The sequence below is a fragment of the Carassius carassius genome, chromosome 45 (genome assembly GCF_963082965.1).
Source record: "Carassius carassius chromosome 45, fCarCar2.1, whole genome shotgun sequence".
Classification (NCBI taxonomy): Eukaryota; Metazoa; Chordata; class Actinopteri; order Cypriniformes; family Cyprinidae; genus Carassius; species Carassius carassius.
This window is the reverse complement of record NC_081799.1, coordinates 7,189,229-7,205,879: the sequence shown is the minus strand read 5'-3', so window position 1 is coordinate 7,205,879 and position 16,651 is coordinate 7,189,229. Positions and strand designations below refer to the sequence as shown.

General features: G+C 36.2%; 1 protein-coding gene across 4 annotated transcripts in view; it reads right to left on the bottom strand.

The window, feature by feature from the left end:
- Positions 1–16,651, bottom strand: part of LOC132127870 (spermatid perinuclear RNA-binding protein-like) — a 99,873-nt gene that overhangs the window by 27,828 nt on the left and 55,394 nt on the right. For all 4 annotated transcript variants that reach the window (XM_059540060.1, XM_059540064.1, XM_059540061.1 and 1 more), the window contains 3 exons: positions 15,395–15,536; positions 8,161–8,405; positions 7,855–8,044 (listed from right to left, as the gene is read on the bottom strand). In XM_059540060.1, coding sequence (XP_059396043.1) covers positions 7,855–8,044; positions 8,161–8,405; positions 15,395–15,397 — 438 coding nt within the window. In that variant the 5' untranslated portion in view covers positions 15,398–15,536. The remainder of the gene's footprint in view (positions 1–7,854; positions 8,045–8,160; positions 8,406–15,394; positions 15,537–16,651) is intronic.

The window sequence follows — 16,651 nt, the reverse complement described above, 5'->3', positions numbered from 1 at the left end:
GATTTTCGAACATAAAGTGACAGTCGACACGGTCACGGTTTTAGACTAGAGAGGAGAAGGGATGGGAAAAGATCTGGGCACAGTTTTTCCAGAACTTTGTGCCAAGTTAAAGCGGTGTCGAGCTGTTTTAATGAATTTTTTTTAGATGTATTATGGTGCCCGAACCGTATGATTATGAACAGTGACCACGAACATTTAGTTTACTGCAGCCGCAGCCATCATTACCAAGCGCGAACCGTTGACTCTGACAGTGAGTGAGAGTATGAGACGAAGCGAACGCACAGGCCACAGTGTGACATCCGTGTAAACACAGATGACGTCAAGGGTTTTTTTTTATTAAAGAAGATAGCCTTCATTTGTATGTAGGCCAAGGCAATTTATATATTTACAATACTTAAATATAATTAATAGTATTTTTTTGCGTTCGTATTAGTTGTTTAAAGAGTAAAAAAATAATTGGTCGGTCTTAACCCAAATTTACAATCGGCAAGTCTGTCGGACTAAAAGCAAAAAAAATAATAATAATTGAGTCGGTGCTAAATTGACAGGGTCGGTCGGGTTACGGCAAACAAGAATATTTTTAAGGATGGCCTAACTATGTCAGTGTAAAATACATTCAAACATGTAGTATCAGATAAAATACATAGTCATTAAACTTTATACATGCCGAAAAAGTGGTGAAAAGTCAAACCTTTAGGCATTTTAAACAGACTAGCGTGATATACTCACTGACTGACTATACTAAAATACTTTTCCACATGAAAAGGGCAAGAAATCAGAAACAGATGTTACATAACTACTGTTTACATGGAGCAAATTCTTTTACAGGAATTACATTAACAAAATGTAAAGTTTACCTGCATGAACCAAATACACATCACATTTTTGCTTTCTGCTTTTCCTCTAGACTGTCTTATCCCACAGAGACTTGTTCAATTCTTGTCCCACAAACTAAATTAATTTTTTTGTTTGAAGTGATAGAAGGGGGAGGGGGGAATAAAAATCAGTGTTGTTTTATAAGTATTAAACCTGTATATATACCATATAATATTTTATAATATTTATTATACTATTCTTTTTTATTTACATTTTTTATTTTAGTTACAATTTTAGAAGTTTAATGCATTTAATTTTTTTAATATATGTTTTATATTTAATTTAATTTAATTTAATAATTACTTCAACTAATTTCTATAATTGATATTTTTTATAAACTTATTTTTATTTCAGTTGGATGCAAAGACAGCATTTTATTTTATTCATTAAGTTTTTCATCATCTTATATATAAATGTTATTTTATTTCAATTTAAAAACATGATATTTAAAGGTGCCAGGTGCAAAAATTGAGGTAAAAATATCCCAAAAAAAAGACCTACACGCATCAAAAGTATGAAAAGAAATAAGGGCGATGATGTCATTAAAAAAATGTCAAGTTATAGTGCTGCAGAGATATCAACCTTAATTAGCATTAGCATTACTAGCCCCGGCCCGACAGGTGGTGTAATACCAGTTTCGGCCATGGGAGGCGGTATGCGGGCAACATAACCACCAGCCAACCTGCAATACACGAATAACTCACACGGCTTGTGGGCGTACTTGAACCTGATGTCAATCGTGTGGAAAGTACAGCCCACTACTTCAGTTCAGTTCAGGGAAGAGAGCGGAAGGATGACTGAAGGCCTTGGCAAGAGACCACCACCCGCTACAGGGAAACAACCGCGCTCGGAATCACAAATCAAATCCGATAAGAAAAGGAGCCGAACCAGAGTAAACATCGGCATTGCTTTCAATCGCTGGAGACAACTGATGGACCTGAAAGAAAAGAGGTTCGACACCGAACTAGCAACATTTCTTTTGGATTGGTAAGTTAGATGCTGTTAGTATTTCGCTAGAAGTTTGTTTTATATGTTTGTGTATTTTTTTTCGGGAAGTTATAACCAGAGGTGGGTAGTAACGAGTTACATTTACTTCGTTACATTTACTTGAGTAATTTTTTGGGGTAACTAATACTTTTCGGAGTATATTTAAAGATGGGTACTTTATACTCTTACTTGAGTAAATTTTGGGGGGAAAATCTGTACTTTTACTTCGTTACTTTGGGCGACGCTCCTCTTGTTACTTTATCTTAATGCAATAAATGTTAGGTGCTTCAGTTTATTCCAAACGCGCCGTCTACTTTTCTCTGGGCAATGATTAAAGCATTGGCCAATCAGAGGCGTTCAGATGAGTCATCGCTAAAATGCCGTGGCTTCCTTCACTCGCTCACTGACTGAATACCTCTTTCTGGCGAATTCTCTCGTCAGAAACAACAAAGTGCAGATGTTTGTACAAATCTTTAATTAAATATTGATTTCACAGTGTTAACAGTTTCAGTGATTTTAATGGGAGTTTCTGAGAGTGATTGAAATAACAATGAAAGATTAGTAGCAATATTTATATCACATTAACTTTCAATGTTAAATTCACATTTAATATAAAGTCAGTCATATTAAAAATATGTTATGGTATGACACCTATATCTGTTACTTAAGTAAACAGACAGGGTTTTATAATAAATTACATAAATTGGAGTAAAGGCTGATGAAATATATACATTTATACACGCACACATACATTACATACATTTTATCTATATATCTAAATAAAAATAGATATATAGTATATATCTCAGTATATATGACCCAAAGTAACTAGTAACTAACTACTTGAGTAGATTTTTTATCCGATACTCTTTTACTCTTACTCAAGTAACTATTCAAGACTAGTACTTTTACTTTTACTTGAGTAAATATTTCTAGAAGTACTTTTACTTTTACTTGAGTACAGTTTTTGGGTACTCTACCCACCTCTGGTTATAACATAGAAATGTATCAAAGGCTGTTCTATAAACGTGCTAATGTTAGCGATGGCTAACCGTAGCTGCGTTTGATAATTAGCTAGCTATAACTTACCCATTTTTTTATATCATAAGTAACCTGCTCTGTCTAGTCTGTTGGTCTCCGTGTCCTCTTTGCTTCGTGGTTTTTCTGTACATGAGAAAATTGATGTGTGGCGTGAAAGCGTGTGAAAAGAGTCAATTGCGTTTGTCTCACGGTGAATGCTTGAGAGTTGGCAGCTCTGGTTACGTTGGTTGGCGCTAGCTTGGTCAACATCAGCTGTCTGATGTTGACCAATGATGTAGACAGAATGCTGTCTGTCAAATTAATTTAATTCAAATATTGTGGTAAATAAACTGGTAAAGGTGAAGGGGAGTAGCTTGAAGATTATATGTTTCAAAATCACTTGACATCACCCAACGTTCCTCTGGAGGCAAAACGTCCTCTTATAGCAGCGGTTCTCAATTCCAGTCCTCGCGCCCCATTGCTCTGCATATTTTGCACGTTTCTCTTTGTTAACACACCTGATTCAGATAATCAGCTCGTTAGAAATTAACTCTGTGCATGAACTGTGTTCCGATTGTTCATTGCTCCCTACTCTCTGAGCAGGGGAAATCTGTTGAAGTTTACCTCACATCGAAACATTCATTCACTGATTTGTGCTGTGCAGCGTCTTTAAACATGGACAACTGTGACATCATACCTCTGTAAATCAATACAATTTAAATTCACGTCTTGCACACTTCAATGCACTTTGATTGGAACATATAGCTACATTCACTTCGAACTGGAATCATGGCTGAATATCCTGTGATGTCCACTTCGCTGGGCACTTATGTTCGAATAGAACAAATGTCTGAAGCGCCAAGAGAAACGTTCAAAATGTGCAGAGCAGTGGGGCGGCGAGGACTGCAATTGAGAACCGCTGTCTTATAGGCTTCAGCTATGCTCTAGGGTTGTTGTGAAGGTAGGGGCGGAGCATAGAGACTATGCCGTTTCTCGTTTGTTACTCTAGAGTAGACCAATTCACTTTATTGAGGCATACTGCCCCCATCTGGTATGGAATGTGGAGTATGACTTGATTTTTTTGCCAGACATGACAGATGGCACCTTTAACAGTTTTAGTTAATGATAAAAATGTACTAGAAATATGTATTATTTTATGGCACTGTGTTTATGATTGATTAATGAAAAAAAATGGCTGCCATGTCACAGACACGGGAAACAGCAGTGCGTCTAACATTGCACCCTAAACTTAAGATTTCTAAACCTTCATCACTTATTAATAAGCAAGATAGAAGGTTTAACGAATCCCCTACTTTTGCTTTCACTCCAACACCTGGTTTGACGCCCTCTGCCTTGCTAATACTGTGTGTTATTATCTGCTCGTACCGCTACCTTTCGCTACATGAGGAAAACGGTAGAATTTTCCTTCCAGGCGCAAGAAGCCAACATCTTTTGTTCTCTAGCATCCTGAACAATAGCCCCTCGAGAGCAAAAACGACAACTAAGGGCGATACTGCCACAACATTGGACTCCCGCACGGAGCTGCTGCATTTTGCCGTGATACTTTTACTAGCTGGTGATGTCGAGCTAAACCCTGGGCCTCTCGCACCCGAGATGTTAACCTCACCGGTACTTTCAGAGAGGAAGCCTGCGGCTCTAAGCGAGGTTATGTTGAGATTAATTACACCTGCTGGTCTTGAGCCGAGAACATTACTATCAGCAGTTTCCAGTGGTCTAATACCTAGTCTTATGACCAGCTAAAAAACGTGCTAAAATCCTGTGACCAAAACAACGAGATTATAATCATATGTGATTTTAATATAAATTGGGATGATAAACATGGTAGGAAAAATCTCAAACGATCCACAGACTATTTTAACTTAGAACAATTTATTGAAAAGCCAACTAGAATAACAAATAACTCCCAGACAAGAATAGACCTTCTGTTCAGCAATAAGCCAAATCGAATTAAGACTTTTAATTTTTTTACTGGTTTATCAGACCATAACATGATTTTATTTTCTAGGAAGCTTTCAAAAAAAGAGGCATCTAAAATTAAATAGTGCTCTTTATTCCTCCCATGTTAAATTAAATTTTATACCTAAGAATCAAACACACAATCTCAATACAGCCTTGAAAGTGGTTGATTGGGAGGAAATATTATGCTCAAATAATATAGAAAGCAGTTGTAACTCTTTTATCAACAAGCTTAAAGAGGTAATATCCTCCTTCACCTGTAGGGGGAGTGGAGGGGCTAAGAAGCGAAATAATTTACCATGGTTAAATCAAACCTGTAAAAATTTATTAAAAATTAGAGATGTGCTGCTTAAACAATATCTGAAATCTGGTTTGTCCACTGACAGGGAAAAATTCACACATGCACGTAATAAAGTTACACAAACTTTAAGAAAAGCTAAAGCAGAAATTTTTTGTCTCCATTATAGAAAATACAAGAGGTAATGGGAAAAAAACATGGCAAATTTTAAATAAATTATTAGGTAAACATAATAAAAATGAAATTAAAGCCATTGAGTTAGTCGTGGATAATGCCCTGATTAGAGATCCTTCGATCGTGGCAAACATTTTTCATAATTATTTTATAGACAGTATATCTGAAATAACAAGGTCCATTGTTCCTTCTAATATTTTACCTTGACTATTAAATGAAGATCAGCCCATCTTTCAGATACAAAACATAACAGAGGCAGAGGTAATAAAGATCATTGCTGCGCTCAAGAACTCCAAAGCTATGGATGTCCATGGTATTGACAATAACTTTTTAAAAACTCATAACGATGCCTTGGTACAACCTATTACTCTTATGGTTAATCAATCAATCAATCAATCAAAGGGCAGTTCCGGCAACTTGGAAAGAGGCCATTATTACACCCATCTTTAAATCAGGATCAAAAACACAGGTCGCCAACTACCGGCCAATTAGCATCCTGCCAATAATTTCTAAAGTGGCTGAAAAGTGGATAGCAAAACAACTTATTGAACATCTGGATAAAGGTTTTACCCCACTGCATCGTATGCAGTTCGGTTTCCGGCCCAATCATTCCACTGAGTCAGCGAATTGCTTTCTGATTGAACAGATCAAGTATTTATTGGATAAGAGTCCTTGTGTAGGAGCTGTATTTTTAGACCTTAAAAAGGCTTTTGATACAGTCAACCATCAAGTACTGCTGACCAAACTCACACATTTTAACTTTTCTACAGATGCTATATCATGGTTTCAATCATATTTATCAAACAGAACACAATGTGTTAATATAGATGGGGTTAAATCTCCTTCCATTAGCAATCATGTTGGAGTTCCACAGAGCTCAATTCTCGGACCTCTATTGTTCTCAATCTACATTAATGATCTTCCAGCAGCTTGTCCTGACTGTAATGTGCAGATGTATGCGGATGACGCGGTGATCTTTATACATGGCAAAGATGAAAAGATAATAGCTACAAACCTTACAAATTCACTAACTAAAGTTCAAAACTGTCTAAATCAAATTTGTCTCACTCTTAATACTAAAAAGACCGTTGTGATGATGTTTACAAAAAAAAACCCTGTGAAACCAAATATTTTAAAAACTGACTGTAATACACTCATTGAACAACTACCAACAAGAAGTAGATCTTCTGTGTTTTTGGGAGGGGAGGAATTGAAGTTGGTAGCCCAGTTCAAGTATCTTGGGGTTATACTAGATTCAAACCTCACTTTCAAAAAACACATAAAAAAAAGGTATCTAATACCATAAAATTGAATCTACAAAATTACAAACAAATCAGATCTTACATTACAACCGAGGCTGCTAAATCATATCTCCATTGCATGATTTTTTCCCATATTGAATACTGCTTCACAGTTTGGTCTTTTGCTGGAGTTATTGCATTAAAACCCATTGTTCAACTATATAAAAAAGCAGTCAAGATATTTGACAGGAAACCACAGTCGTTTCACCTTTGTCTAATTCTTGAGAAGTATCAACTACTAAATTTTGAAAATCTTAATTTTTAAAAATAGCTGTCTTATTTATAAATCTATGAATGGAATTAACCCACCACCCCTGGGTGATTTTATCAAAAAGAGAAATAGCAAGATGAAGACTAGATCATTTACCCGGAGGGATTGTGAAGTACTATGTAGAAAATCTTCGTTTGCACAAAATGCCTTCTCTATTAAAGGCTGCACGAATTGGAATAGTATACCAACGGTAATTAGAGAGAGCCCCACTTTTGTTTCATTTAAGAAACATCTTAAAAGATGGCTGAATAATAATCAAAAATGTAATCATTAAGTATGCAGGTAAAATTTGATAGGGAGTTTTATTTATATATTTATAAAAAGCACTTTGGGATGTCTATGTACAGGCATGTATGCATTTTAAATTAATATTACAATAAGTACAATAAGGTATAGGAACTTTTATTGTTTATTTAGCTATATATGTATATTTGTTGATATGTATATTGTCTGTTTGTTTTTTGGTTTGTATTTGTTTATGTTTGGGACTACGGATGGAAATTAGCATTGTGCTAAATCCGGCGAATTTACGTTCAACTTGGATTGTACGTTCATGAATATGCACTGTCCCATTTAAACAAATAAATTGAAAATTGAAATTATGTATTGCAGATAATGGAAATTTCAGAAGCTACTAACAGTATTACAAGATTAATTGGGTAACAAGTTACTTTCACAAGCATATTTTGACGAGTGCATTAAGATAAAATATGCTTCACTGTTAGCAAACACATTCAATCCAGATAAAAACTGATCAATGTCAAGCAAGCGTCTCTTGTTCTTCAGGGAAAACTAGCTGCAGTGTACCGCAGTACAGTCTTTCAACAGAAGAAACACAAACTATAAAGAAAAGGTGTCTTTAGGGTGTATATTTTTATCCACAGCAGATCAAAACTCCCGCAGTACTGGAGGTTGTGTGGTCAGTGTGTATTTTGTCTGTGTGCTGTCACCTCGATCTGCTGCGGGAGGTTGTCACAGACGGTGCACAGCAGAGTCTCGGTGGGCTTCTCTCGGCACATGAGCACCAGCTCCAGATCCATGTCATCTTTAATCAGGAGGCCTTTGGCCACCAGACCGATCCTCATGACGCCACACAACACCCGTCCTTCACTGGGACCACCACTACAGCTGCTGTCCTCGCTGAGACAACACACAACATCAATGTGACCTGAATTAATGATGTGCAATATGCAGATCCAATAAATCAAAAACACCTTCTTAGCAGAAATTGGTCTATTTTGCTAGCGTTCACTCACTTTGTGCTGCCTTCTGGTGATTTGTCCGTGCTGGCCTTCGTCCCCTCCTCCTGTGTGCTGGATGAATCTGGTTGATTTGATTGGCTGGCTTGAGTTTGGTCCATCCAATCAGATACGTGTTTCAGGGCGCGCTCCACGGTGGAGACGAGGCTCTGCACCGCCTCCAGGGCCTCAGAGGAAGGGTAGATGGTGGAGTGCTTGGCCATGACGTGACGGTCATCGTTCCCAAACGACCGAATGGACCTCTGATGGAGAGAAAACACTCGTTAGCTGGATTCAATGTAGTAAGACACAATACATAACCTTGTAGTTGTAGATGCAATAAATAGAGTATGTGCACACAACTTTGTCTCAGAGGTTCATTTAGTTATGAAGAGACTTCTTAAATGAAAATTGCATTACAAGATTTTTGGTAAACTTTTTAAAATCATTCACTTAGCTTTGGCCTTGTCCCGAACCCAGTTTTCGAATTTTACTACATTAGTGTGTGAATATTGTGTATTAATTTTTACATATCAAGTGGGTATCAACTTAGAACTGTCCCACAGCTGTGTAATCAATAATTTAAAATTATTTGCAAATAAATAAGTAAATGATAACATGAAATGGTAAAAAAAAGAAAACAAGGAAGAATAAAAATTAATCATATGTGACAGTAAAAGCATTTATAATGTCACAACATATTTTTATTTTTATTAAATGCTGTTCTTTTGAACTTTCAGTTCATCAAATAATTTCCGCAAATTTATGAATCAGCACAATTGTTTTCAACATGGCAATAAGACATGTTTTTCGAACAGCAAATCAGCCTATTAGAATGATTTCTGAAGATCATGTGACACTGAAGACTGGAGTAATGATGCTGAAAATACAGCTTTGATCACAGGAATAAATTACATTTCAAAATATATTAAAATAGAAAAAGAGTCATTCTAAATAGTTGTAATATTCAATCATTTTAAAAGTGTAAAACGTGTGTTTTAATTTAATTTATTTCTCTACTTTCACAGGATGAGAGTGCCAGCAATGACATACCAGTAACACTGATACAAACACACACACACACACACACACCCACTCTGCTGTTAACAACTTCTGAAGATCTCCGTGGCCGACTTCTTCAATTTATCTTCTCAAGTAAAGTGTGCATGTGAGACAGACATGCAAGGTTAGAGCGAAGCGTTCAGTGGCAGATTAAACTTTAATCAATCAAACTCATCATCACGTCTAGAGTAGTAACATCTACAGAGTTCACGTATGTGTGTCCAAAGCTGTATGTCAGACCCGACGCACCGGGAACACGCTGTTAAACACAGGATAGTTTCATAAATAGTTAAGATGCATACAGTTTTGAAACAAATGGAGTCAATAGTGTTTAAAGAGGACTGCTTTAGAGATACAGCATGTGGACACTGAACAGCATGACAGCTGTTAGTCTTTATCTCTCTATATATCTGTTTTCAGCCATCAAAGCATGGTTTTTGTAACAAATTCATTCCCTTCAATCAATTTATAGACATTTACAATGAAAAAAAGAGATGTGTGCAATAAAAAGAAATTGTTATTTAGCTCATTGATTTGTTAAAGAGCTGTGCATTCCTGGATTCAGTCTAAGGAATTGTTTAATTTTAAAAGCACCTTTGGCCACTGTATAACATATTGTCTTTTTTATATATCATTTTGAGAAATGCATTGCATATCTATAAAATTATTTATTTAATTGATTTTAAATTAAACTATTTTTAAATTTAGGTGACCTTAGCCATCATATCTAACACATTTAAATCTGTTCAAAAGTTTGGGGTTGGTAAGATTTAATTAGGTTTATGTTCTTTATTAATCATTTTCATTTGTCCAAAAATACAGTGATATTTTAAAATATTATTACAATGTAAAAGACCTGATTTCTATTTTAATATATTTTATAATGTAATTTATTCCTATGATGCTATGTTAAATTATCAGTATAATTTGAGCTTATTTTGGTTGAAAACACAATATTTTACACTAACACTTAAAATGTGTTTTGGGGATTTTTAATGAAAAGAAATGTCAGAAGAACAGCATTACAATATCGATTTTTGAAATTGTTTCTATATATATATATATATATATATAGAGAGAGAGAGAGAATATATATATATACATATTACTAATAATGCATATTACTAATCAAAAATACTGATCTTTACTTAATATCCTAATGATTTTTGCCATAAAAAAAAATAAAAACAATAATTCTGACCCATTCAATGTATTTTTGGCTATTTCTACAAATATACCCCAGCGACTTAAGAATAAAAGCATTCATTTATATGGGAAAAAAAATTTCTACTAGCCAAAAACATTTGAAGAGTAGCAGAATCATTAGCAAATCTTAAAATAATTGTTCAATTTCTTACTGTACGTTTCTAGCGATTTTACTTTAACCTTTTTGAAGCGCATTTTTCATATGACCAAAAGTAACTGAAAAGACAATGTAAAACCTAGAATACATACATATATATACATATACATATATATATACATTTATACATATATATATACATACATATACATATATACATATACACATATACATATATACATATACACATATACATATACACATATACACATATACATATACACATATACACATATACATATACACATATACATATACACATATACATATATACATATACACATATATATATATATATATATATATATATATATATATATATATATATATATATATATACACATTGAGAGCTAGTTCCTGTAGTCTCTTTCCTGCTTGCATTTAAAAAAGGGCATTAACCACCAATCAAAACTTCCTATAAGTTCATTCATCATCCTTCACAGGACTGAATCTCCATAATATCAGCTCTTTTCAATACCAATGCTGTCATTTTTAATCCCTCGCTCTCCCTGTAGCATTTCTCCAATCGAAAGCAGACCTGCTCAATAGCGTATCAAAACTACATCAGCAGCGCTGCAGTCCCCGGGGGGTGTGACCTTTCACGCAATATAGACATAAAAACAAGTCACTGCATCCATCTTCTCAACAGCAACTGTTGTTTAACTAGCAAGAAGGGAAAAACAAGATTCATTTGTTTCAATTGGAGTTCACTGAATGACATTTTTACACTGGCGGCTGCTGTCAGACAGCCGGGCTTGTTTGTCGAGTGAGAAGCACTGATGTTTGAAGGCTGCAACCTTTAGCAGAGTTGATCAATTAGTGTGATGCAGAGTGAGCACTTTGACACCGACAAACTACAGATGTTTGAGAAGAGTAACGACAGCCTGGGTGAGCGCGGATAAGGGTCTTTCGGCATCTGTAGCAGCGGGTGGCTGTGATATAACGATACATATCGGTGACAGTGGCCTCTCGATGGCATCGGGCCAGTACTGAAAAGGCAGTGTGCAGGGTTTATGAGGTGCTTCTAATGGCCTATGAGCAGCTGTAAAACATACTGGGAGGTGTAAAAGAGTGTAAAATAGCTAAGGAGGAGTATCTTAATCACACATCACACCAGAGACAGAGGGAATGGATGGATAAGGATACAAAGACACTTTGTATGTGTGAGGTAAGCACCGATAATGATGCTCAATATCTTCAACTACCTCATAAAACACATGGCACTGCTACGAAAAACAAATCGAAATACCATAAATGAATCTTTATTTTTGATGACCAAAACAAATTCTGTCATCATTTACTCAAGCTGTACCAAACCTGTATGAGTTTCTTTCTTCGGCTCGACCCAAAGATATTTTTAAGAGTATGGATAACCAAACAGTTGACGGTAGCTATTTACTTCCTTAGTAGAAAACAAAATACTATGGAAGTCAATGGCTACAAGTAAATGATGACAGAATTTTCATTTCTGGGTGAACTATCCCTTTAACTTTGAATAAAAGGACAATGCAATGGCAGCATAGAGGAAGCATATCTGCATGAAAAAGTGAAATTGATAAAAAAAAATTTTTTTTTTAAAAACATGCCTACACACTGTAAAAACAACAACACTTTTTTCCCCAAAGTTTTTCCTCAAAGAAAACACAATTTCTGTTTATATATTTTCCACATTTTATTCAAATCTTTACTTGCCCTTACTTTGTAATTTCTATAAATTGTGGACACTTTACTGTCCCATATTCTGGATCTGTGATGGGAGGTAAAAAAAAAATGGTAACATACATTAGTAGACTCATCCAGTCATTCTATACATATTTATACTATATAGAATGCACTTATTTACCAGTTCTTTATAAAATGCATTTTTGGACAATGTACACAAGAAACCACTACTATCTAATGCACTAAAAATACAAAATCCCACATAAACTAATGTTAGGTGGGCAGCTATTTATGTAGCTAAAGTTCATTTATGTTTATGCATGAAATGTGTGTCATCTACAGTATATGTATGCTAGCTATCCTGTTAAAGCTATCGAAGGGTAACACTAACTTCTCTGATTGGTCAATATCACTTCAGGATTGTGGTTAATTAGCATAGTATTTTTTGTTTAAACATTAAAACACACACACACATACTGTAGGAAGCAAATACCATCATCAACACTGAAGCTCTATGTAGGTTTGTTGTGGAAAACCAATACAATATTGCTGAAGATCTACACATTAAAGATGTAGAAATTCTGAATGGAATTGTGCATTCCCTGTACAGAAAACACTACAAGAAAGCAAAGAATTGTTAGTGGAATTTCTATTGTAATTTGGAAACAGTCCCAAAGGACCTACCGTAATAAGAACTAATCAGAGGTTAACAGAAAAACTGACTTCTCACAGAGTAGGATATTATTTGATTCTTTGCAGATTCTAATAGGATCCTTTAGGAGGCATTGCAAATTATGACAAAAATCCCAAAAGGAATCTTGAATACATTAATTTAGGATGGTTTTGTGGCACTTGGGGGCAGAGGAGAAAAAGAAAAAGCATGCATGCGTGTGTGTGTGTGCGTGTGCGTGTGCGTGTGCGTGTGTGAGAGAGAGAGAGAGAGAGAGAGAGAGAGAGAGAGAGAGAGAGAGAGAGAGAGAGAGAGAGAGAGAGAGAGAGAGAGAGAGAGAGAGAGAGAGAGAGAGAGAGAGAGAGAGAGAGAGAGAGAGAGAGAGAGAGAGAGAGAGAGAGAGAGAGAGAGAGAGAGAGAGAGAGAGAGAGAGAGAGAGAGAGAGAGAGAGAGAGAGAGAGAGAGAGAGAGAGAGAGAGAGAGAGAGAGAGAGAGAGAGAGAGAGAGAGAGAGAGAGAGAGAGAGAGAGAGAGAGAGAGAGAGAGAGAGAGAGAGAGAGAGAGAGAGAGAGAGAGAGAGAGAGAGAGAGAGAGAGAGAGAGAGAGAGATCAAGTACAATCAACCAATGGAGGGTTTCATCAAACCACTAGTTTAACGAATTGCACACTGGGGACACATTCAGACAAACAGATCTCAATCGAATGGAGTACGATGGGTACACACACACAGAAGGATCAAGCCTATTAAAATCGAGGGTGCATGTGAATTTGGAATTGCTTATTTAAAAAATAATAGTGTTGTAGCACAGTTTGCATTTAGTAATGTGTATATATGGCTCCTGCTCTGATTATCAGATGTAGTAAATAACCACAAGAGGTTGTCCTGGCATGTTGTGTGGTCTCTGTGTATATCTGAGGTCAGTGTTCAATATTAAATTAATTACACGCCCCTAATTAAAATGTCTGCTAGTCAGGCAATGAACTGCAAAGCTCTGCAGCTACTTATTATAGACTCATAGGCATATACATGAGCTGACCACAAACAGCTGTTGACTGATGCAGGTCTTCTTGACAAGTGTGTGCATGTAAATGTGTGATGGGATTAACTCAAACAGACTGTGACAGTGTGTGATGTGCCCAAAGTCTGTAAATCTCAAGCGGCCCCAGAACATAGACCTGTGGAACACCACCATAAAAATGTATATTACACACATTGTTTACAAAAATGCTAGCAATCAGTGTATACTTTGCATAGATGGTCCCTTTTTGACATGCTGCTGATAAGCAAACTTAAATATTTTTATTCTTTCCTAATTATTAAATTAAAAACATGGTTACATAAAGCCACTTACAATGAAAGTGCTTAAGCTAAAACATGAACATATTTTTGTTAAAGCATTTATTTTTTTTCTCCCTAAAATTTGTATTATTTAGGCTTTAAAATGGTCTAAATTGTAAATTTTGCAGTGGTTATGTTATTCCAGAGCTTATACGATGTCTTATTTGTATTTTATTACATTTATTTATAAGGTTTATTACTAACCTCATAATTTACATTTTTCACAGAAAGTCACCTGGTAAAATTACATCATGTTAAAATAAGGTTTAACTTTTGTGACTATATATTAAAAAGTATGCATTTTAGCATGTAACCTTCTTTACTTCCATTGGACATAGAGAATTTTTCCTCATTTTTTTAAATGAGGGATGTTGAGTCAGAATCACTTTCAAAATTACACAAGAAATGCTCGCGACAGAACTCAACTTCAAACACAGAACCCTTCTAGAAGAATTGGGAATTAATTTTCAGACTGCCATTCATTGCATAAGAACAGTATAGGCACTTTTTCCCCCTTAAAGTCAATTTGTTTGGCTTAGCACAGGGTCAAGCTGACACACAGCCAGAGTGTGTGTTAGTGCAATTGTTCATGTGTGTGTTTGTGTGTATGTGGGCTCTGCCACTTTGGTCACAGTTTGACAGGAAGTCGAGTGAAACCAGGAAGGTCACCTCGTTATGTGCAAAATAAATCAATACAGATACAGGCTGAGAAGACACCGAAAGCTGCTAGAGTGAGAGAAGTGCAAAGCGCTTGTGCATTTATGTGTGTATGCGCTTGCGTGTGCATATTCAAGGTCACCCCAGCAGCGGCAGCAAAGCTGGGTTAGCATTAGAGCTCACGCTAGCAGGGCGCTCATTACGTTGGGTTATTTATGAACCTCCCCCCAACACTCAGACTTTAATAATTCAAACAGCACAGCCCTACCGTCCCATGAGAGCCTGCTCCCACCAGCCGGAGGTGAGGGCCATTAATCAAACACTGAACTCCTCCCCCCGTTTTCTCTCTTTCTCACAAGCCCCCATCACATTTTCGATCACATCTCAGCTGGTTTTAGATTAGAGCGGTTTGGACAGAAACACGTGCATGGGAGATTTTGCAATATCAACCTTGTGCGATACTTAACCAGCTACACAAACAGAAGATGGGGGGTTTTTACCATGGCGGCTGGAGGATTGCAAGACGCGGTGTGTCCGTGAACGTGTGTGTGAGAGCGTGGAGTGTGGAGACGGGGGTCTTGGGACGCCCTCTCCTCATGCGCTCCCCTTTCTGCCCCCCTGCTGCGCCCGACTGGACCAAACCTGCGAGACAGAAAGTAAACAACATTACATGTATCCTGTGCAGTTTTATTATTAGCATTACACAGGGTTAGTGCACAAGAAGGATAAACAGCACTGAAATCTAGGGGACTAAACATGTAGCATCAAAAACCCTCACACACGCTTTCCTCAGAAAGTATCAGTGACTCTTTGTTTGAAAATGAGCAATGCACTATATGGATGTTATACATATTTCATGATCTGGGTGCTGCCACACAACCGAGATGCGGCCTGTTGTTCTGTCGGTTTATTTCCCGACACAGCGAGGTGTTTGCATGTATACTAGTTTGACAGAGCACTTATCGGAGCATGTTTATCAGGCTTATCCTGCAAAGTGCTTCCACTACTTAAGACAAATATAGCTGTATGTGAAAGTCATCTGAACACATATGCCGGAATCATTTTGAGTGGCGTCAATAACCATAATTTGTGGATCAAACATTGAACTGTAGATTTTACTCCACTTAATCCCTTCTTATCTGGCCAAATATCTTCCCTGTATTAATGCAATTTTCCTGGAATATAATTTCATTCTCTGGATTATGGCTTTTAGAGCTGAGCAGATGTACTCTAAAAAAAATTGAGTTCAGGCCAAAAAAACAAAAAGAATATCCAAAACCGGTGAGGGGAGAGAGCCATTTCAATGGTAAAGTGCTGAAGTGTTTTGGGTAGATGCTATGCTGCAGTTGCTGCTGTTGGAGGTTGTTGCTAAGGTATAAAAAGGTTTGATAAATGTTATGATATGCACCCTTTTTTTCATTGCTAAGGTATTCTAGATGGTCTAAAAGGCATCTAGTAAGATTTTTTTATTTTGTTTTAAACAATACTATATTCAGCAAAAACTTAACTAATCAAAAGTGACAGTAACTATTACATTTTTACAAAAAAAAACCTATTGCAATTAAATGCTGTTCTTTTGAACTTTCGAATCTTCAGAAAATACTTAAAAATATGAAGTAGCACAACTTCAACATTGATAATAGTAAGAAATGTCTCGAGCAGCAAATCAGTATTATGATTTCTGAAGGATCATGTGACACTGAAGACTGGAGTAATGATGCTGAGAATTCACAGGAATAAATCACATTTGAAAATAT